This window comes from Lycorma delicatula, chromosome 1 (assembly GCF_047948215.1).
Source record: "Lycorma delicatula isolate Av1 chromosome 1, ASM4794821v1, whole genome shotgun sequence".
Taxonomy (NCBI): Eukaryota; Metazoa; Arthropoda; class Insecta; order Hemiptera; family Fulgoridae; genus Lycorma; species Lycorma delicatula.
Window position 1 is genome coordinate 99,604,934 of NC_134455.1, and position 23,522 is coordinate 99,628,455.

The 23,522-nt window shown below is 30.2% G+C and overlaps 1 protein-coding gene across 6 annotated transcripts in view; it reads left to right on the top strand.

Annotated features, from left to right (window-relative positions):
• Positions 1-23,522, top strand: part of LOC142320413 (putative transporter YutK) — a 131,998-nt gene that overhangs the window by 5,732 nt on the left and 102,744 nt on the right. The window contains exons 1-2 of one of the 6 annotated variants that reach the window (XM_075358128.1): positions 4,724-4,933; positions 15,293-15,312. The exons of 1 other annotated variant lie outside the window; for it this stretch is intronic. In XM_075358128.1, coding sequence (XP_075214243.1) covers positions 4,828-4,933; positions 15,293-15,312 — 126 coding nt within the window. In that variant the 5' untranslated portion in view covers positions 4,724-4,827. Of the gene's footprint in view, positions 1-4,723; positions 4,934-15,292; positions 15,350-23,522 lie in introns of those variants that run through there. 4 more of the 6 variants (XM_075358146.1, XM_075358137.1, XM_075358173.1 and 1 more) reach the window with 4 other exon arrangements.

The window sequence follows — 23,522 nt, forward strand, 5'->3', positions numbered from 1 at the left end:
AATTCTTCAAAATCTTTATTTTTAATGCCAGATCGGTGAAACATTGTGTACACAGTTCTAATAAAATTTTCTACATCCTGCATAATATATACATTTTTCGATGCATCATCTAATCCTAAATCTTCCCTATGTGCTACACAGTGTTGTTCAGTTAAATATATTTTTCTTAGAATTGCTGCTACCCCATTTTTCATCTCGAGCATAACACCGGCTCCATCACTCGTAAACATTACAAATTTTGTGTGATGAACTGCCTTAGGGAAGAACCTCAGGAATAGGTGAGTGTCCAAAGCCAGTTAATCTTATTTAATGCCATAGCACCTAAAAATAAGAATGAAGTAGAATACGGGCTGTAGAAATGTCTTTTTTGAAAATTTTGAGGGGTGTGACAAGGATGGCTAGAATGAGGAATGAGGACATTCGTTGGGATTTGAGGATTTAAGTGTTATTAATGAAATATATAGAATTAATAGAATTGTAGTAGTAAGTGGGAGCAGTATTCGGAGCGAATGCATGATAAAAGAATTCCTAAGTAACCTTTTTTATACCACCTATTGATAGGCGCGATAGAGGAAGACCTAGAAAACTCTGAAAAGGAGTCGGAACAGGTCACTGGCCTAACCCGTGATGAAATGATCATGATGATGAGAGATACTGATTGAATTAAAAATTATTTTACATACGTTTATATTTACGAATACGCTACCTAACCTAAAAGAAATAAAAATAAATTATTCTTAAAAATCAGAACATCAGATCACACAGAACTGTTCCCGTAATGCAGCACAGTACTGTAGACCATGAGAAGGACCTTATTTTTCTTCTGTTGTTATTACATGACTGCTCAAAAAGGAGTGTAATGTTTTTAGGGTATATGTATGTGTGTTTGTTCCACCGTAGTAGCTCAACGGTCGAACCGATTTAGTTGTATGACTCCGCGTTGGAATCCTTACGTTACCAAGAGTGTCATAGGCTACATAAATATATATATATATATATATATATATATATATATATAATTATGTTTAATAGCAACTACAAAGCCAACAAAAAAATCATATATACGTTTTTAAATAGTTTTATATACGATAGTATTATCAATATCGATTTATTTTTATCGAAAATAGTTATGGTTTAAGATCTGCCACGATATTGAATGAATGAATTAAGATAGTACAATTTATTAATTTATTTTATAATTATTATTGTAGTTATTTATTGTTTATATATTTCTAAGAAAGACAAATAACAGCTAAATCTGGCCTGAGAAACAGATTTTATTGCAGAAAAGAAATTAGAATGATTAACAGTGTTTGGATTTAGATGAAATTCCCATTCTCTTTAATAAATTGAATGAATCGTCTGAAAATGGTCTTTTGGCTTCCTCAAAACCATAGCATAGCAAAGGGCACGTTAATATAATAATTTTCTAACCCGTGTGCATTTTAACACAAACAGAAAATATGAGAGGCTGTTTGTTATCTCCTTCAACCACTTCACACAACTAATGTTAATAAAGTTTCATAAAATCTTTAATAAGAAAAACAAAGTTTCGAATGAAATTTGAAATTTATTTCAATACACACGTAGAAAAAAGTATTATGATATTTATAGGCATAATTTTACCAGCCAAGTTTTTACATTGCATAATAATAATAATAATGCAAATCGGTGTTCATGCTTTTTCAACTGAGGGCAGAAAGTTCTAGAACGTTCCTCTGCAGCCTCATACGAACGCTGCTGAATAAACGAGAATAAATCCAGAGTTCATACAGGGAAAATTGAGACAAACACTCACAAGAAAATTTATTTCATTCGATTGTCTTCTCTTTATCTATTTTAAAATAATATATTCCCGCATTTCGTAGAGCTTTATCTCTTGCGCGGTAGAAATCTCTTTACGTCTCTGCTCTTTAGGATTTCCTTTATTTCGTACAAGGAAACCGGGAAAAATGAAGGGTTTCAGATTTCAACAGAAATATCCATTTTGACCATTCCTGAATCCATTTTGACTAGTTTCGGCGTGTACGTACGTATATATGTATGTATGTAGGTACGTATGTATATATCTCTAACTCAAAAACGATTAGCCGTAGAATGTTAAAATTTTGGATTTAGGACTGTTGTAACATCTAGTTGTGCACCTCCCCTTTTGATTGCAATCGATCGAACCAAAATTGTCCAAAAAAGCACAAAATCCCCCAAAAATTGGATTTTAAACGTTTTATTAACTGTAGTAATCAGCCCTCATTGAGAGCTTTTCAACGATATATAATAAGTGGTACTTATTTTCATTGGTTCCACAGTTATAGCCAAATAAATGTTTTATTAATAAATTTATAAATAAAAATTATTGAAATATTTGGATCGTACAAGGGGAAGGTATATCGGTTAGAATCCGACTTCATTTATTTTTTTTTAACTTTTTTTTAAATTTACATATATTGATTTGTTAATAATTATTAACCTCTGATTGTAAAAACAAATGTGTATGTAACTTAATTGCGTACAAGAAAGTCTCATGTGTTGTCCATATTAGATTTTTGTATAGATTTTCCGGTAGTATAAGCTTAAATAATTTTTAAATTGTATTGAAAAATATCTATAAAAGGTTTTATTGGTATTTGGTACTTTAATCTAATACCGGCGTCACTGATTTTTTGTTTGGATACACATTTTATTTATTTTTACAATATAAGAATCCTATCTGATTAAATCCCTTGAACGGAAAGTGTTAAAATAAAAGTAAATTTCTTTACTACAATGATGTAATTACAACTAGGTATTTGTATCTAATGTATTGCACTAGAGTTAATTATGTGCGTTTATCGTGAAAACAGTTTAATTTCGTTACTGACGTTTAATTTGAATGATTCGAATTTGCCCGCTAACGAACATGATGCAGTTGAGTTCCTGCAACTGCGTGGCATTCTACCGGGAACCAAGACATATAATGGATACGCTTTGCGTCTTTACAAAACTGTCTGTATTGTATGACGTTGGAACAAACGTATTTGCCGCTCGAAAGTGAATTTGCGCGTCGGTTCAAGGGCGACAATTCAAACCATTGAATGCTTGTGAGGATCGCTGAAATGATAATAAAAAGCATAGGGAAACTGCCTGGTGCCACGTGGAATTCTATTCCACCGATTACAAGTGGTATTGCAGGCAGGCCGGAAATCGCTATGCAATAGTAAGTAAATTTTCCGTAGTCATTAAATTTAGTTAATGTACACGATGTAAATTAACAATGAAAAAGAAATTCATTCAAAACAGTCACCGATTTGAAGAGTACAAGTGATGGAGCCTGTATTCGATGAAAGTACAGTTTTTTTTTAATATTCGTAAGTGGTGCCCCTTGCTTACCGATGTCATCCTAAAAAACAACCCCAAAGAAAAGTTCCACCACAAAGAATAATGCATTTAATAAACTGTAAAAATAATCACGGGGAAGGAAGTACTTGTACATTAGTTATTTATTTTCGAGACGGCTGAACTCGGTATGATTAAATGATGGAAGATTAAGGGTAATATATAAACCACTGGTTCTCAAACTTTTCCGAATCGTGGCGCCCTTTTTCAATTAAAATTTTTCCATGGCGCCTTGCCCTAAGTACAAGAGTATGACTACTCATAAGTAAGAGATAAAAATAAATAAAAATCGTGTATCTTCATTATTTTTTTACTTCATTAACATTAAATTAATAATTATAAATGTCTTGGTTCAATTAATTATGGAGCTTTTAGAATATTTTGCGGCGCCCCTGTGAAGAGGCCGCGGCTCCCCATGACATCGCGGCGCACAGTTTGTGAATCATTGATGTAACAACTGTTTTGGACGAAGCACCTTTATCGAGTGGATCCATCAATCAGCTGTTCTGTAACAAAGAAAGCGCTTACAGTGACACATACAGCAGTGCGTGGTGATTTGAAATTCCCCAGGCACCGCCTGCGAGATTTCAAATCATTCGGTGGGTGGAAAGATGATTCCGCGGGTTGGTTTTTATTATTCCGTTTAATTATTATTTATATTATTTTTCGTTATTTCTTTTGTATATAGTTTTTAATTAAATTTGAGGTTATTTGTTGTAAATTTAATTAAAATCATTGGAAGAATGGGAAAAAATTAACTTGAAATAGTTAATTAGTGAAAATGAAAAGTGTCCTGATTTTATAATCATGATTAATTCGAGAAAAGTAGTTCTTGACATCAGTGTAAATTTATGAAATTTTCCTCTTTCCTCATACCGGAGAATAAATTATAAAAATGATATTCCTCTATCTATCTTCAAAATTGACTGAATTTCATATTCGTCTTTGGTTATCCCTTCTTTTCCGACGATAATATAACAATGATAATAGAATTAGTTTCGCTTTTCTTTCCTGGAAAATTTTTATATTTCTTTAGAATATCAGCAATACCTTTTTTCTTCTACGATCAGATTGGCATTGTAACTCAACATGTTAAACGTAGTAACAAACGATAGTTATATGATTGTTATTAAAGAACGACTCTATAAACGATTCGGTAAAAACAGCTGTGTGTGTACCATCTCAAAACTAAAAGTTTGATATTTTAAAGGGTAAGACCATGTAGGCGAGCGACAAGCGGTAAAGTGGTGGTCGGTAAACGAGTGAAGGTTAAGAAAATATTTTAAACTGGGGCATTCTTGTGATGTTGATCATGCAGGACGTAAGAGGCAGTACGGCAACGCTGAGCGATGAACGTTGTCGCTCTGACGTAGGTTCTGTTTAATACTTTAGTTCCATCGCGAGCGCCTAGCAATAAATACGGATGAATTTAATAAAAGTACGATTGTTGTATTTATGCCACGACTAATTCTGTGGCAATCAAACCATAAAGATTACAAGATAGATGTGATAGATAAATTGAGGAATGAAGTAGGAAAAGGGTGTATGCCAGTCGGTACAGGTGAGTCTAGTTATTTACTCTATGTTTTATGTAGAGACGTTCCTACCTTGTTTCACAAAGACAGTATTTAATCGCAAAAAATATCATTATAATTAAGTAATATACTAGTATTATATTGAATTAGACATTCAATTAAAAACATTGAACATCAATATCATTAAACATTTTTATTATTAATTAAAATATAGTTACTATAAATATCTAAGGTCATAACCCTAAGGTTTCTTGCATTCATTTACTAAACGATTTTATAGTTTTAATGAACGTGATTCCAAAAGTACTTGGCTTTTCACTTCGACTTTGGAAGTGTCAACCGAACCGTAAAATAATGTTCGATTATTTTAGCCGCTTACCGGTACGGTTTAACCGCTGCTTACGAGATGCCGCTTACCGCTCAGTAGATTTACCGCTTGCCACTCATCCATCATTTACTAGTACGTCCGTAGATTAATCGTGAAATTCGATGAAGCTGTTTGAATTTATACTGAAACTATTATAGATATGATATTTTCATTCACTTCTTCCAGTAGAACAAGAAGATTTTTTAATTTCAAACCAACACTATGTATCGAAAAAATTATGAAATGAATACTTTTTTTTTAATGTGATAAAATACATAAATAAATGACGTCAAAGGAAAATTAAAATAAGTTTTAAAAGATGCAGTTAAAATATTAATAAATTTTACCGAGTAAATAAAATTATTTATATTCAATGTAGATAAATATTTTATCTCGATAGGCTGGATTGCATTTTAAGTACCATAACATATTGTTAATTATTGCAAACGAATTAATTTTAGTTTATTATTTTTAACAAAAAGCACTGATGAATTTTACGATGATTTTTAAAAAGTTATAATAATGGTGCGTAATTATTACTTTATTACGTAAAGTTTATAATTTTATGACAATTCTGCACAATTTTACTTTTTGCACCGGTTAATTTAATGATACTTTATAATCTAGCCTTAGAAGAATGCATAAGTATACTTACTTGTGATGATAAACGTTATCTATATAGTTAAATTTTCAATGATATTTTTAAAAAGGCTAGTAGATTTTTATATCATAATAATGTACTTTTAAATCGTGCTTTTACCGTAACGTTTTTATTTATTTATTATTATTACTGAACAAGGTAGGTTGATACCGATCGAAGAAAAGTAAATAAATAAATTTAGTTTAAGATGTTAAATCCGTACTATGAAAAACCTTTTTTAATTCGAGACATTAAAAACAGCTGTAAAAAACATTAAAATTATAACAAGGGGTTATAAACGGATCCCACAAACGAACAAAATATTAATGGATATGCGAGTTAAAACTTGTCAGTCGGAAAGAAAACTAAATAAACGTAAAATTTGATTCTGTAGTGGAATTGGCGATTTAAATTTTTTTTCGTTGTACTTTCAGATAATATAACTTAAATGTAACCTTAAAAAGATTTTGAAATGAAAAATTACTCTACAGAGATGGTTCGAAGATGTCACTACTGCTTATCATTGGTTTCTTAGAATTTATTTATTTCCTTTTATCTATGGAAATATAATATTCTATTATAGCTGCTTGTACGACATGTGCTGTACAACTTGAAGTAATTCTAATATTTAATGTGTTTTTAAGCGAAATGTTAAGAAAATTGATTGAAAAATTTTCGTCACCCAAAATAGTCGTCATACAAAAAGTATAATTAAATACTTAAAAAGCCCTTTAAAATTCGAAATTAAAATAATTAATGCAGAAACATGAATTTAAAGATGCAGATGAAAGAAAAAATCTGACGTGAACACCACATGACTTCCTTGTACGCCTATTAAATTGCATATAAAATGAAAAGTACATAAAATTTTATTTCGTTAATTACTTCGGATATTTTTCATATTTTTTATTGTTATTTAATGATTATTTATCGTAATTTTTTTGTTACAATCAGATGTTAATAATTATTAATAAATCAATACATTTAAATTAAAAAATAGTAGATGAAGTCTGATTTGAACTGATGTGCCTTCCCCTTGTAAGATCAAAATATTTCATTAATTAAAATCATATTTGGCTATAACTCTGGAACCAATGAAAATTAGTACCACTTGTGATATATCGTTGAAAAGCTCTCAATGAGGGCTTATTACTGCAGTTAAGACAAAGTCCAAAATCCAAATAATTTTTGAATTTTGAGCTTTACTGGACACTTTTGGTTCAGTCGATTGCAATCAAAAGGGCAGGTACACAACTAGATATTACAACAGTCCCAAATCCAAAATTTCAACATCTTACGGCTAATTGTTTTTGAGTTATGCGGGATACGTACGTACAGACGTCACGCCGAAACTAGTCAAAAAGATTCAGAGATGGTCAAAATGGATATTCCGTTGAAACCTCAAAACCGAAATTTTTCGCGATCACAATACTTCCTTTACTTCGTACAAGGAAGTAAAAATTAAATTAATTTTCTTTTTATGTTTTATATTAATTTTACACGGAGTTTTTTTTTGGAGGATATATTCAAACAGTTTTCACAAAATATTGAAAAATTTAATTTTAATTTAAAATTCATTCTATAACCCCTTAAAGGCTGCACTAATTAAAATAAATCTTATTTTATTTTCTAAAGAGCGAGTTCAATTATAATAGAATTATATTTATTAACAGTCATTAAAACTTCTTTTTTCGAAAGCAATTTATTAAATAAAATAACATTTTAAACTAAACATGATATGCTACATATTTTCTGAAGAGTTTGAAATTTGACAACTCACATTGGTAAGAATAAAAAGAAAATGTTTTATATTAGGCAATTAATAAAGTATGTTTTAAAAAGATTTTAGAGCGTTTACACGGGCTTAAAATCGATTTCGGATTAAAATTTATATATAGCATGAGTTTTTCTTTAACTTTGTTTTGGTTGTTTTTTAAATTATTGGAATTTTATAAACAAAAAAATTAAACCTTAATTTATAGAATAAAATCCTCGTTCTGTTAACGTTCTTATGAAATCGCTTAGTAAGCTTGAAACTGTTATTATTAAGTTCTTAAGTTTCAATCATATCAACAAATTTACAGTTTGCTAAATACGAGTATAACGTAATTATGTAAAATAAACAAATATTAAAAATTGCAGTTATATCACAATGTTTGTAAACTATTTTTAAATTATTTATGAAAATAAAACTATATAATATAAAAAATAAGTCCAGCTAACCAAAAATTCATAAACTGACATGCCCATGAGACCTCTTATAAATTGCGTACATTAACTCACCTACTTATTAGTTAAATTCTTATAAAATATGTTAAAAGAATACAATAAAATTAAGAACAAATGTAATTTAAAAAAAAATATTATATGTTGGTAAGCTGAACTTTATATATTATATATAATACATCAACGGTGCATATTGAGAAAACTTAACGTAAAATAAAACTATGTTTAAAGCCTGAGACAAACTCTTTTCATTTACCACATTCTGGTTTACATTACATTATATCTGTGATAACTGGAAAACAAAAAATCCCACTGGTAACTCAAAAATCATAAAAAAATCCCTCTCGGCACGCAGGAAGGAGAAGGTTCTTTTTTATCCCCTACTAGGTTTTAGGCCCTTATTCAAAGAATAGTAAGATGTTTAAACGAATTCGATATTTTACTTAATAAGAAAGTTATAGCGATATTTTGTTTTTTTTCGAAAAAGCCCCCCTACTTCCTCACCCATGTAATCATTTTTTCCCCATTAACGAACTCGACTGAGATTTTGGGTCGTTATATTTTATGTACAATTTGAAAGTTATTGGTGCAAAATTACTGTAGTTATCGTGTCCACAAGAAAGTGAAATAAATAAATATATATATAAATTTTTGAACTGATGGTGGTTTTGGGGTCTGGGGGCTGTGAACTGCAAAGACATGTCGAAATTTTCCGGAAGTCGAATGATGGTACCCATTGCAGTAGGTAGCAGGTAGCTTTCTTATGAAATCTATCTAATATAAACTACTTTTTAGATACATGAAAATAAATAAGTTTATTCTTTTCATTTAACGCTTTATAAACAACTTACTGCGCTTCTAAGAACATTAGTCTTTTTTATCTTTCTTTTTTCCCTGTTTAGCCTCTGGGAATCACTGTTAGATATTACTTCAGAGGATGATGTGTATGAGTGTAAGTGAAGTGTAGTCTTGTGCAGTCTCAGGTCGACCATTCCTGTGATCTGTGGTTAATTGAAATCTAACAACCGAAGAACGCACAGTTGATCTCAGTATTATGTCTAACTCCATGATATTGGTTATGGTCAGCTAACTTATAACTTATTAGTACCTTCCAATAAGTATTTTTTAATTAAACTCAAGGTCGTTTTACCTTCATAATTAAAAGAATTTTTAAACACATTTTGGGAAGAATCTTATGAGAAAATTAAAATTATTATAGAGTATAACCCAAAGTTTTTTTTATTTTTCCAGTAACTTTTGATATACGTAATCTTTACAAGAACATTTTGTGCGTAAGTTTATCGGTTCCTTAAAAAGTAAATAAATTCTGTTAATTACTTGGGAAATACAATTTCACAATTATCTTTGGGTTATTTTTTATCGATTATGTGACGGTGGTGGGAGGGGGGAGAATCCGGAGTTCCAATTACATCACCTTCTACGTTTCCTATTATTTTAACCAGATACCCTAAAATAGTATAACTTATCGATAAATTTTGTACTTATGAAACAACTTTCGGTCGGAATAACTTTTGTTTTAATGAAAACTTTATCGATAAAATAATTTATGAATTACGTAGTAAATTATAATAAATAATTTTTTTTGAAAAACATTACTCTGATGCACTTTCATGAAAAGTAATTAGTTAAATAACGTAATTTTGTCCTAATTGCAGAATATAATTACTTTGTTAAAACCAATTTAACAGCATTCCTTAATTTTATTCACAGAGACGTAAACGTTTAGTTCTTTCACTGTGATATATTTAACGTCAGAAAGGAAAAATCCATGTTAAAGAAACACAAACACAAAATAAATATAAAAAAAGTCCTTTGACAGTTCATAAAAGTTAATGTTGTTTGTATTTAATATTAAATTTGAAAATCAAAATAGATATTTTGTTATTGAACGAATGGTAAAACGCATTTTATCAAGTAATAAAGAGTCTAAGTAATTCAAAAATTAATTACATTTTAAAATCGATAAAATAACCATTATTATTAATCAAACGTAATTTATAATAACAATTCAGTATTATTTAAAATGATGCATATATCATACTTATAAGTGTAGTATGGTTGTAGAAGTAGTTAAAGGTATTAAGAATAGGATTTTAAAGCATATTATCCTTAAAAACTTGTTTTTACATTTTTTAATTAGTACAACTGACTAGACTGGTACAGAAGAAGGAAGATTTTTCTGATATTAATCTAATTATGTCCAGCTCGACTTTGATGCTCCTCGATGTGTATATCGTAGGAGAATTGAAAAATCAAGCTTATTGCAGTCCGCCTGATTAATTGGAAATTATAAATATAATCTAATCATACTTAACCTTCACTCGCTAGTTAGCGAGCGTAGGGTAAGTTTGGTTGGTCATAGACCAACCACCGGGTTGGTCTATGCTGAACGCATCTTCCCAAATCAGCTGATTTGGAAGTCGAGAGTTCCACCGTTCAAGTCCTAGTAAGTTATTTTTACACGGATTTGAATACTAGATTGCGGATACCGGTGTTCTTTGGTGGTTGGGTTTCAATTAACCACACATCTCAGGAATGGTCGAAGTGAGACTGTACAAAACTACACTTCATTTACACTCATACATATCATCCTCATTCATCCTGTGAAGTATTATCTGAACGGTAATTATCGGAGGCTAAACAGGAAAAAGAAAAAAAAACAAAGAAAGGGTAAGTTTGGTAGATTATATGTATAATTTAAAATTAAAAATAATAATGCAAATATATTATATTTCATTTTCCAATTAGCCGGGCGCGTTGCAATAAGTCTGATTTTTGAATTCGCCTGCGACATACACGAATTAATTTCTCAAACATGGTATCGCGGATATGCTAAATAAATAAATTAACAATTAATATAATTCACCTTACCAACACGTTAATACGTTCTCTAGATCTTTCGGCCTACTTGGAAGCCATCGTCAGGAGTTAAAATTAATGCATTCAAGTCAAAGTTTAAAAATCGTAGTTAAAATTTAAAAACCGGTCATGTTTGTCCCGGTCATTCTAGTATCCATATACATACTCTACAACTATACTCCTACACAGTATACTAGTAGGACCGGGACATTCATGACTGTTTTTACTATGATTTTTAAACTTTGACTTTAATGAGTTAATTTAATTTCCTGATGATGGCTTTCAAGTAAGCCGAAAGATCTAGAGAACGTATCAACGTGCTGGTAAGGTGGATTATATTAATTGTTAATTTATATACACGAATCTACAACAGAATATATCAAGAACGTCCATTACAAATACCATATACGGCTACAAAAAAAGAAAGAATTGTAGAACGTCCAAAGTGTCATTATGCAATATGAATTTATTTTGCATGATAAATAGATTACTTATTGCATTAATTTTAGTAGTTTGTGGTGAATATCTATTGAACGCAACCTAATGTATACGCGGAATAAAACACGCTATATGATTTTTCTTTAGACTATCTCTCTCTATCGCATTCCCTTTTCCGATTTTTCCTGTTTCCCTTTTCCAATTTTTCCCTTTCTCCCTTTTCCCCCGCCGAAAATCGGTCCAGTAGTTTTTTTAGTCTATTGTGGACACACATATCGGAAACGCTGAAATGGAATCGTAAAATATTTAGTGTAATGTGTGTTGCTTTTACGTCTAACAGATAGCGCTGTTTTTCAAAAAAAGCATTTTTTTACCTGTCACAGGTGTGACATCTTAGATATATAAATAGTAGGTATGTAAAAACGCGCGTATTCGAATGCAACGTTGTGTCAAAATTTCAAAGCAATCGGTGAAGAACGTTTGGAGATTTAAGATTTTGAACAAACGAACATTTACATTTTATTTATACAGCTTGTTACCACATGTATGCCAAATTTAATATCGGCAGGCGAACTCGGTAGCAACGATGTGAGCTGGCAGACAGTATACGTACGCGCTGATACAAGCATCACTCCCACCGCGCAGTTCTCACACCGTAGCGGCGCTGCAGCCCCACCCCTCTCAAGCTCCGATAAAAGAGCGTGTACGAGAGTGAATATATGAATTCATAGTCGATCACCACCTGGAGAAGACCAAGAAGAAGATGATGGAAGAAGACGGAAGTTCCCTGGCCGCCTCAACGTGGGACCTCCCGGCGGATGCCAACATCCCCGCCTGAGCAGCAGGCCTGGTCGGCCCGCCGAAGGAGCCGCTTGACGCGGACGCTACCTTCCTGCTCCAGCTCGCCGGGCTTCAATCGCCCTGGCCGGCAGATTCAACAGCGGTAGCCGGCCCAGCGTGGAATCGCTCGCGGAGAACCGCCTCGGCCGCGCCGGCGAAGGACGATCGGGCGACGCCGACCCGACACTGCTGGGCTCTGGGAACCACCACTGCCATGCTGTAGTGGGGACCCAACTGCCGCTGAGGAAAAGTCCGGTCTGACTTCAATGGACGAGCCGCAACTACCCGATTTCGCCGGAGACCAGCTTCCGGACCCAACAGCTCTTCTCAGAGATAATGCAAGAAACGGCCCTTTTCAGGGCCACCACAAGGTTACGTTTTACGAGCCGTCGAAGCCATTTGACGTCAAAAACGGCCCTTTTCAGGGCTACCATAAGGTTAGTAAGTGCCACGTGCCGTTGAAGCCATTCGGCGATAAGATATATATATATACAGACACGCGCACGAGTATGTATGCCGTATATATCTTTCCATATTTTTAATGTTATTATTATGATGGTGATTTCAAAACCTTTTTTTCGGTTTTGTAAATTTCATTTAATAGACAAAAAGATACAAATTAAGATTTACACATTTGTAAAGTATTCGTTTGTAGAATAACGAATCATTTAATTTTTATTTAATTTTTTTTCTTTAAATGTTTTTATATATCATAAACTAATCATATTGTTAAAATTAATTACACAAATTCAAATCTATATTAAAAATATAATTAGATTAGTTCATTTTACGACGTTCACTTAATTATCATAAAACTAGATATCGCACATCATAGTCGTTTTTTGGAAACCAAAAAACTTTTTGATTTTTAAGAAACCAATAAACTTACGTACAAATTGTTTTTTTTAATGGTTAATTACATTAGGTTAAATTATTATTCATAGAAATTCAAAGCGAGATTTTTTATTATATTAACAATTTAAAATTTTAAATTTGTAATAAGTTTTATCACAAAAAAATGTGTTTAAAAGTTATTTTAATTATGTAAGTAAAACGACCTTGTGTTTAATTAGCAACTTCTTTCTCTAAAGTTCATTGCAGTATATATCTGAAAAAATTATATGCACTACACAGTGTATTTATCTTACCTGAGTATTGCACATTTCCTACCGATGGAAAACCTCTCTCTGGTGCTAAACGATTTCTTACCTCCCTCAATTTTTCAGAAGAAATAGGAGAATCGCGTACGAATCTATAGCTGCTATGAAAAGGTATGGGTTAAAACTAACCGAACCGATGCTGAACCGATAATTTATACTTATCACCTCCGATTAGAGTAATTAAATACCGAAAATCGGAAGGCAAGACTTTTATAACATTTTCATACATCGTTCCCTAATGAACTGAAATTATAAGTCTGTTAGTAAATAAATTCCACTGTTCGCTGTATGATTAGCGATAAAATTAATTTAATAATTATTAAATTTTAAAATTAAAAGTAATGAAAATATTTAGTTAAATAAAAGCGTGGCGCAGCTTTTATAATTTATTTAAAACAACACAACATTTATTTTTACAACAATTAATCTTCATTTTCATTTTCAATAACGACACGAGGAGGCGGAAAGGTCTGCTGGAACCTCTCTAGTTTAGACTGACTAGCTACAAGTATTAATCTGGGAAAATGCACCCACTCGCTTTCTTTGTACGTGTTCTCACATAGTTGAGGTTCATCTTAAAAATTCTGCTTGTAATCTAAGCCAAATTGAACGCACTCTTTCCGCTAAAAGTTTCATTTTAATTAATTATGAGTTTTTATTTAATGAATTCACAATTACGATTACAATTATAATAATGATAATAATTAATAATTTTTCAGATTACCGTCAAAATGTAAATAACTTTGTGCAAGATTTCTAAATTTAATTTTTATTTTTAATCTTATTAACCCTTAAAGGTCATCTCGGTGCAAATTTGAACCATCAAAGAATTAAAACTTGATTAAAACAACCTCATTAAATAAAAAAATATATTTTAAAACACGGCAAATATCTATAAATATTTATTCGAAAACATTGTTATAAAAACTGCACCACGCTTTTATTTAACTAAATATTTTTATTACTTTTAATTTTAAATTAATATAATTATTAAATTTATTTATTGGTTATTTATTAGATATTTATATAATTTATTTTTTACTTTTCAGTGCATTTTTATATTTGTTGATATATTAATTTTTTTTGTTTAAAATTCACAATTTGATTTAATTCTTATTTTTTACTTTTTAGAGGGTTTTTCTAATTTGTTTCCTTTTTTTATTAATGTTAATATTAATATTAGTTAAACAAAAGCTTTTTTAAAAAATAATTTTTTATATTTAATCAAATATATTTTTGTAATTTTTTTTATATATTTTTTTAAGATTAAAAAAATAGTAAAAATATTTATTTTTACACATCGAAGTTACCTACGTGTACCAAATTTCAATCATTTTCATACGATAGTTCATGAGAAATGAAAATTTTCAACTAAATGCATGAATTTAGCGTAGGGGTAGCGCGTGGGGGCGTGGGGTGGATCATATCAAATTCCGACACCGTAGTGCTGTGTTGTCATCGAAGTTACGTACGTGTACCAAATTTCATTGATTTTCATACGATAGATCAAAAGATATAGTAGTTGCAAGATTTGATTATTTCTAAAACGAGTTAAATAAAAGCTTTTAATAAATTTAATTTATTTCATGTATTTCAAAAATACTTCATATTTTATTATGACTTGATTCACCAGAATTTGGATTTTTAGTTTTCTAGTTATCACAGATATGGAATAATGTGAACCAGAATGAGATAAATGGAAAAACTTGTTTCAGACTTCCATAGTTCTATTTTTGTCAATAATTTAAAAACAGTTTACAAACATTGTGATGTAATGTAATCTTTAATACTCGTTTATTTTACGTAATTACGTTATATTTTTTCCTTGTTTTAGCTTCTGGGAATCACTGTCAGGTGTTACTTCAAGATGAATGAGGATGATAAGTATGAGGTAAGTGAAGCGCAGTCTTGTACATTCTCAGGTTGACCATTTCTGAGATGTGTGGTTAATTGAAACCCAACCACCAAAGAACACCAGTATCCACGATCTAGTATTCAAATCCGTATAAAATTAACTGCCTTTACTAGGATTTGAACGTTGAAACTCTCGAATTCGAAATCAGCTGATTTGCGAAGATGCGTTCACCGCTAGACCAATCCGGTGGGAACGTTATATTTAGCTAGCTGTAAATTTTTTGATAAGATTGAAGCTTAATAACTTAAGAACTCAATAATAACAGTATGAAACATAGTAACTCATTTCATAACATTAACAGAATGAGTAAAGTAAGAGCATTAGATTCAAATATTAAATACAAGAGCAAAATTTTCCTATTGATCAGATAGTTGGAAAAAGTCCCTGAGCATCCTTTTAGTAAGACGTTTACTTGAGAGTAACCTACTAAAAGTCCAGAGCCTCGATACTGTTTCGTCATTATAAAAAAAATAAAATTTAAGAACCTCGGTTTTTTTTTTCACTATTTTGATTGTAGGTCGTTAAATATTCATCTTACAGAAAAAAATCATTCTTGTAAAAATATAGAGCGGAAAATTCTACACAAAAACAGTTAGACGCATTACGATCACATTATAAATAAACGAGCTAGCGCAATAAACAACAACGCTGTTCGACTATATCTGCCTATGCGGAGAGGTATGAGATAGCCGGCGACACAGTTTCAACACGAGCGCGCGATAAACAAATATCTTTAACTTTTTATCCACGATAGATAATGCAGAAGATCAAAATGCCATAGATAAATTATATCTAAAAGAATAACTTTCGGTAAATTTAAAAGAATTTGCTACATCTACGAGTTCCATATTATAGTATAATGTTGTCAGGTTGAATTAAGTATTTTCAAGTATCAAAGGCCTGCAAATAAAAACCAGATTCAAAAAATCGAAACACAACTATGCGAATATATTCTTAAGATGATTAATTAATTATATATGTAATAAAGTTTCTTGGCAAAACATGTTGTCGTTTTTTTAAATATTAGTAATTTTAAAATCATTATATTTCAATAAACGTATTTTGGGATTTTCACTATATACAAAAAAACCAATCATAACTTACTAAAATTTTACGAAATTAAATATTAAACAATAGCAATAGTAAGAGAAAATTTTAAATTTTTAAAGAAAATTAAAGAGAAAATTAAATTTTTGACAGTTTTGCGATTTTAATGTTTGCAAAATGCATCAGTGCGCATCAAACCGTGAAAATAACAATATAAATAAATGTATGTAAAAAGTTAACAAAAACATATTTTTATGTTAAATTTTGTAAAGTTATCCAGAAATATGTACTTTATTGAGTGTTAACCTTCAATTTTATTATTTTTTTTTAATATTCAAAAAATTTAATAAGATAAAAAACAATTTTTTTTGTTTCTGATGTAACACATAATTTTAACTTTATTTTTGATTTTGATAAAATCGTTACTGGAATTTTTTAGTAAAATTTTACGTTATACAACTTTTTTGAAACATTTTTCAATAAATTCATTACTTAACTAGTTACAACCGAAAAACGGGACTACGACACGTTTACATCAATATACAGTGGACCATTTTACAAGATCCACCCGGATATCTCATAATTGATAATGAGGGGGGAATGGTAGTGAGGCTCTCGACCTTAAGTGTGTTAATTGAGGTATGCTTAGGGGCCTTTTCCACCTGGTCTGATCGACAGGAAAATTTTACCTCTACATTCATGTTTTGAATCTAATACTCCTACTCCCGACAGTTTTATTCTATATATTACGGTTTTATATTTTCGTTTATGTAATTCCAATTAAAAAATAAATAAAAAATATTGAAAGAAAGTTAAACAAAAACTCGTATTGTGTATTACTTTTAATCTGAATTGGATTTTAAGCCCGTTTGAAACACTCAAACGTTCTTAAAACATCCTTTATTAATTGCCTAATATAAAACTTTTTTTTGCCCTTACCCAATATAGTGTAATATTCTATTTTATTTAATAAGAAAACAATTGTCCAAAATAAAGTTTTAATGACTGTTAATAAAAATAATTTTATTATAGCGGAACTCGTGCTTTAGAAAATAATATTATATTTTTTTTATTACGTCTCACGTTAAACCTTGTTCATAATGGTTTGATAAAAAAATATTTATTAATGAATTATTTCTAGGAACTAACAAATTCTTAATTCAGCTGTGTTTATTATCTTTATTTTTTATTTACTTTCAGATGTAATAATAAACTATTAGATGGGGCTTATTAAATGTTTTCATCACTTCCGGGATATGAAGTGATATCTTCCGGGATGTGAACATGCGCGGATATAACCGGAAAATGTTATTGCAGACTTTTTCAGATAATATAAAATACGTGAAATAATTTCACGTACTGTTTAATATGTAATACAGTTTAATATGTAACAGTTACGTATTCACGTAACTGTTTAATATGAAATTATAAATTTCAAAGATAAGCTCTATTTTTAAAACTAAAACTTTCTCTTGTTAAAATGTATTTTTATAAAATACTTTAATCGAATAAGGTAAGACATTTGATTGTAGGATTGTGCTTAGGGTTGACCTTAGAATGTACAAGACTACGCTTCATTTACATTCATACATATCATCCTCTGCAGTAATACTTTACCGTAAAGTATTACTGCAGATACTTCCTCTGCAGTACTACTTTTATGTTTAACCTCCGGAACCACCGTGGTTCTGGAGGTAAATAAAAAAAGGAGAGTACTATACTTGTAAGCCCTGGCATAATTGCTGCACTCAACAGCCTAAGACGCACCCGATATCAGAATATCGAAGACGAACAAACATTAACGAATGTGATGGCACTGATCGAAAACTATTTAAAAGTTTCTATTATTTTAACTAATTTAAAAAAAAAATTAGATAATATATACATTATAGCAAACAAAAAACAATTAGAATCTTATAATAATTAAAATAATTTTTTTGTAAAATGATTATCTTCCTTTTTTTAAAAAACCAAATATTACGAAATATTTTTAATTGGGGGTCTCCTAAAATCTGACCCCATTATTCGTGGAAGAGAGACGGCTGAAATAAAACAATTTTATGATATGTAAGTTGCGGATGGGTTTTATCATCTTTTTAATAAGACTGTGATATACTAACACATCCGACCAACCTTTATCACGGTTCTGTGTCAATAAATCATAAAGCAAACAATAACACTTGTTAACATAGAGTACAGATAAAAGATCTAGATACGGATTTAATATGGGTGTGTGTGTGTGTGTGTGTGTGTGTGTGTGTGTGTGTGTGTGTGTGTGTGTGTGTGTGTGTGTGTGTGTGTGTGTGTGTGTGTGTGTGTGTGTGTGTGTGTGTGTGTGAACGGGAGTTGTATAGTAATAGTTTTTCCTACATGGTGATAATAAATAGCGTAATACAGATGCAATTGAAAGTGTAGAACATCTTTATTTATGGCAAACTGATTTTAAAAGAAATGTGATACTTTCTTTTGAAAACTAATAAATCAAAGTACAGGTAATATAATTGATATGCAATGCATCTGAAAACATAATAAACACCGCGTCACAAATATTTAAATTCGAAATGAGTGAATATTATGATAGATATCACGAGTACCATACTCTGTCACAGATTACTGTAGATATCTAGATCTAGATTGCTTTAGTAGTATAGTAGTGTACTCTAGTCTGGTCAGAATATACTGCTGCCGGCTTCCGTGGTGCGAGTGCGTTTCGTCCTTTCTTCCGGAGGTCCCCGGTTCGAATCTCGGTCAGGCGTGGCATTTTCACCCACTAAAACCGCTTTATCTAATCCTCTGAAGCTAGCTTTTTTAGCTAACGATGGTCCCGGAGGCTAAAAAAACGGAAAGAGAATCTATTGTATATAGATGTAAACTGTAATAACATAAACTGTAAAAATACTGACAAATCCCACCTTCCTAAGCACTCAAATAATTGGGAAAATAGATTTTTAAAAAACAGGAAAAATATATTAATTACTTGATGTAATTTCATAGAAATATGCAACTTTGTAATCGTAAAATACAAAAGATATATTTTACGATTTGTTACACATGACGGGACAACATGAAAATTGAATTAACTGATTACTTTTAACTAGTAAAATAACAATTGTATTTATCAGGATAATAATTAATTGGTTAAGTTAATTATTGGGAGAAAATTAGAAAAAATTGATGAAAAAGAAAATTTAAAAACATACTCCTGTTTAGTTTTTCTTTATTTTGTCTAGAAAAAGCTAAACCTGAAAAAATAATCTGAAAATTATTGTTCAATATGTACAAAAAGTTACTTAGTAACTAACACATTTTTATCACAAAATTATTTTTAAAAAAATCAGTTAACTTTTTCTGAAATTCTGTGAGAGAATAAACATTGATTAAAAATATACAGGTTGTTTATAAAAACTGTTTCAAGAATTCATTGATGGTCATCCACATCAAAATAAAAAAGAGATTTTATGTACGTCCGGTAACGCTTAGTTTACCTACGTTTAGCAAAAGACAAACTAGATATTACTTTTTATTTACATTTAAAACAATGACTTGTTAATTACAACACATCTGTTTTAATGCAAATTATTTTTCAATATTATTATTATTATTTATTGTTATAATATTTTCATGATTTCAATAATATTCTATTTTACTGTAATATTTTCAATATTATTAAATTATTCACTTGATAACATTAATCAAATTATTCCTGTGAGATTTTATCGAATTATTTAATTTTATCTGAGAGGAAATAAAAACTGTTTTTTAATCTAGAATAACTCACTTCAAGAATTTTTGCCGTAACTTTGTTATTAATTAACGAATTTAAATAAATAATGTCATTTTATTATTAAAAAAACGCTTAAATTCTCTTTTTGTAAACTTAAAATTTAAATAACCCAGCGGTTACAAAGATATTAGCAATTAAAAAGTTTACATGGCCACCATATTGAAATGGATAGAGAGATCAGGTTCATTATTTTTATACAAGTAAACCTCTAGGTACCCTAGCCTACGAAATTTCAGTTCGATACGATTAATCATTCCTGAGAAATTTATGGTAATAATTCAAGATGGCAGATAGTTGGTAAACTAAGCGTTTCCGGACTTAAGATGAGATGTTTTTCTTTATTTCGATGTGCCGGGACCACCCTCTGAATTCTTGAAAATGTTTTTATAAGCACTCTGTATATACCGTATTTACTCGTGTAATTTATGCACTTTTTTGAGCAACAGTTTTTATGTAAAAATAGTTGCGTGATTTATGCGAGGATAGGATTTTATGTAGGTTTATAATTAAAAAAAAAGGGTGATAGTCAGTGGGAAAATTATATTTATTTGACTGAATATTTTATTTTTGAACATTTTTTTAAAAATCCAGTTGCTTGAATTACACTATTGTATGAATTACGCGAGTAAGTACGGTTTATTTTTTTAAATTATTCAGTTTTATTTAAAAAATACGCCTCATTTTCTGCAGGTTTTAGTTAAAAACCAATTTAATAGATATATTAGCAATGATTTTCCTTTTTAAATGTTAGGTAATTGCTCAACATAAATAAGCAATTACTTCACTAATTAAGTATTTAGATTCCCCAATCTTATTTCGTTTGACAATTAATTGTTCATTAGGTTAATTGTAATCATTACTGCCTTCTTTTTAAATAAGTACTTAAAAAACTATTATTGAATTAGTGAAGAATCTATAAAAATGTAGTCACTATAAAATTATAATAAAAAATATTTAAAATAGTAACTTTAAATTTTAGACAGTATAATAAAAAATCCAGTAGTTATCTAAGAAATTTCCGATTTCTGTCCATGGTAGTAGACTATCTCATCAGTTATTTAAAATGTCTCTATTTGTGAAAAATAAGATTCATTTATTTACCTTTATTAGAAGTCATTATAATAAATGATTCTGTATTTCTAAAGCAAAAATAAAGAAAAAAATGTATTTTTACTGCAGACTATTAAAATTACATGCTGTATTTAGGAAGATGCACGTTATCCCTACGTTTATCTTCTCTACCTCAACTCGTAAGCGTTCCAATTTCTCAATCATTATTCACTCAGTTCCACAGCCTCTTTATTATTTGTGCCTGCTTAATTTGCAGCCTGCACGTTCTTGAATTACTGAATTATTGCAGGATCCAATAGAAAACCTTTTCACTAAAAATCTAATTACATGTATTTTATTAGAGCTGCTACTTATTGAGCACAACTGAACTTAATAATTTTCTTTAATTTCTTCGTTATTTACCCAATTTTCTAGGTCTACAGAAATTTTTTCTCCAGAATCTTTTTCCATATCATGGTATCATGGTCTCCATTGTAACACACCTAATACATCACGGTTCGTACCTAAGCAGTTGTAAGTCTATATATTTATTGTCGCATGTTCGCTGCTCGATCAGGATATTGAGAGATTAATGATTTAAAATGTTTATATAATTACAATTTATTAGTTTAAGACATCAGTAAAACAAAAAAAAAAAACCAATAATAATAATAATAAACAACCCGCACTAATAATAAAATAATAACAATAATGACAGCAGCAAATAATAATAAAAATAAATTTCAATAATAAAAAAATAATAATCGTAGTAATCACAACCACAATAATAATAAAAAAACAGTGATTACATAACAGTAATCTAAAGTAATCCTCAGGATTTATTTACAGTTAATTAAATATTGAAAACCAGAATTCAGTCCCAATGACAAAATATATTAGCATGACCGCTAATCTTAACACTTTTAATAACCAGCCTTGTATGTAAAAAAAAAAGGGAAGGAAAGATAAGACAAGTATAAAGTTATTTTACTGCAAATACCTTTGCTGTTTTTAACAAATAAAACTACCCTAACAATTTACGAATGAAATTTAGTACATTATCTCTTTCACTTATAGTTTAACAGCAACTTACCGAACCATTTTGTGTATTCATGTATTGGAATTACTCGTGACGTCACCTTAATCGCGTCGAACTTGTTTGTACTAGAAATTTGCTCCTTCCCTGACCTCCTCGTAGAATACTCTCGCTTGAAACTCGCATAACTCCTCGCTTTGAACTCTCTCGCTGACTCTCCTCGCAGACTGACTATTAACTGGTCTTCCCCGGAGTATTTATTCCTCTTTACCTGCAGGACCGGACCGAACTTGAAGCGTGGGAATGATCGTCCGCACTCACATATTCCCATGAAATTCTTATCCTGATCCGGTAATTCTTCTCGCGGAATAACATCTGTTAAGGTGTGTCAGCGGGCAGTATTAAAAAGGACGATTGTTAAACGGACCTTCACGGGTAATGAAGAAGCTTTACTAAAAGGGTTTATTTTAGCCCCTGTGTAGATTCCTCCAATTATTCTATTTTTTTACTACTTTCTTCTTAATTGACAGGGATCCGTTACACCGGTCTCATTACAATATATATAATTATTTTATTTATTACTTTTTTTAAATTTATCCCTAATTATTTTTCATATTATACCATGTTTTTCAAATCTAATGGTACCTTTGGAAATGAATAACCCAAGTACGGAGCTCGTGAAACCATCTTATGGAAGTGATTATAACTATACCACTAAGCTACTCGCTGTAGTATTAGTATTAATTTCAGTACCATTACCGTAGTATAACTCATTATCTTCCTTAAATTTTGATACATTTATACATTCACATTTTCTCTACTAGTATTTAACAAATTTCTTCAAACAAATCTTGATTAAGACTGAAGACGGTACTCACTTCGCGGAGCAGATTATTCATTCGGATTATGTGCATTGTGAAATTGTTGATTGCCGTTACCCGACATTGCGTGAGAGTTGCAAAATAACACTCAGAAATTTTGCTCTTCTAGGCGATCATGTCATCTTGTTTTAAAGCGATGTTTTTTTTTTTTTTAAATTTGCGGAAATATTTTTTTAATCTTCTGTTCTAATTTTTGCAATTATTTTTAATTTTTGGCGGGAGTCCTTTATACAATTAAATCGTTTATTCTGTTTCTATTTTATTTGATTTTTTCGTTTATTTTCTTGATTTTACATTTTTTTAAATATTTTTGTATGTTTAGTTCTGTAAACGATTAATTCTTATCCTATA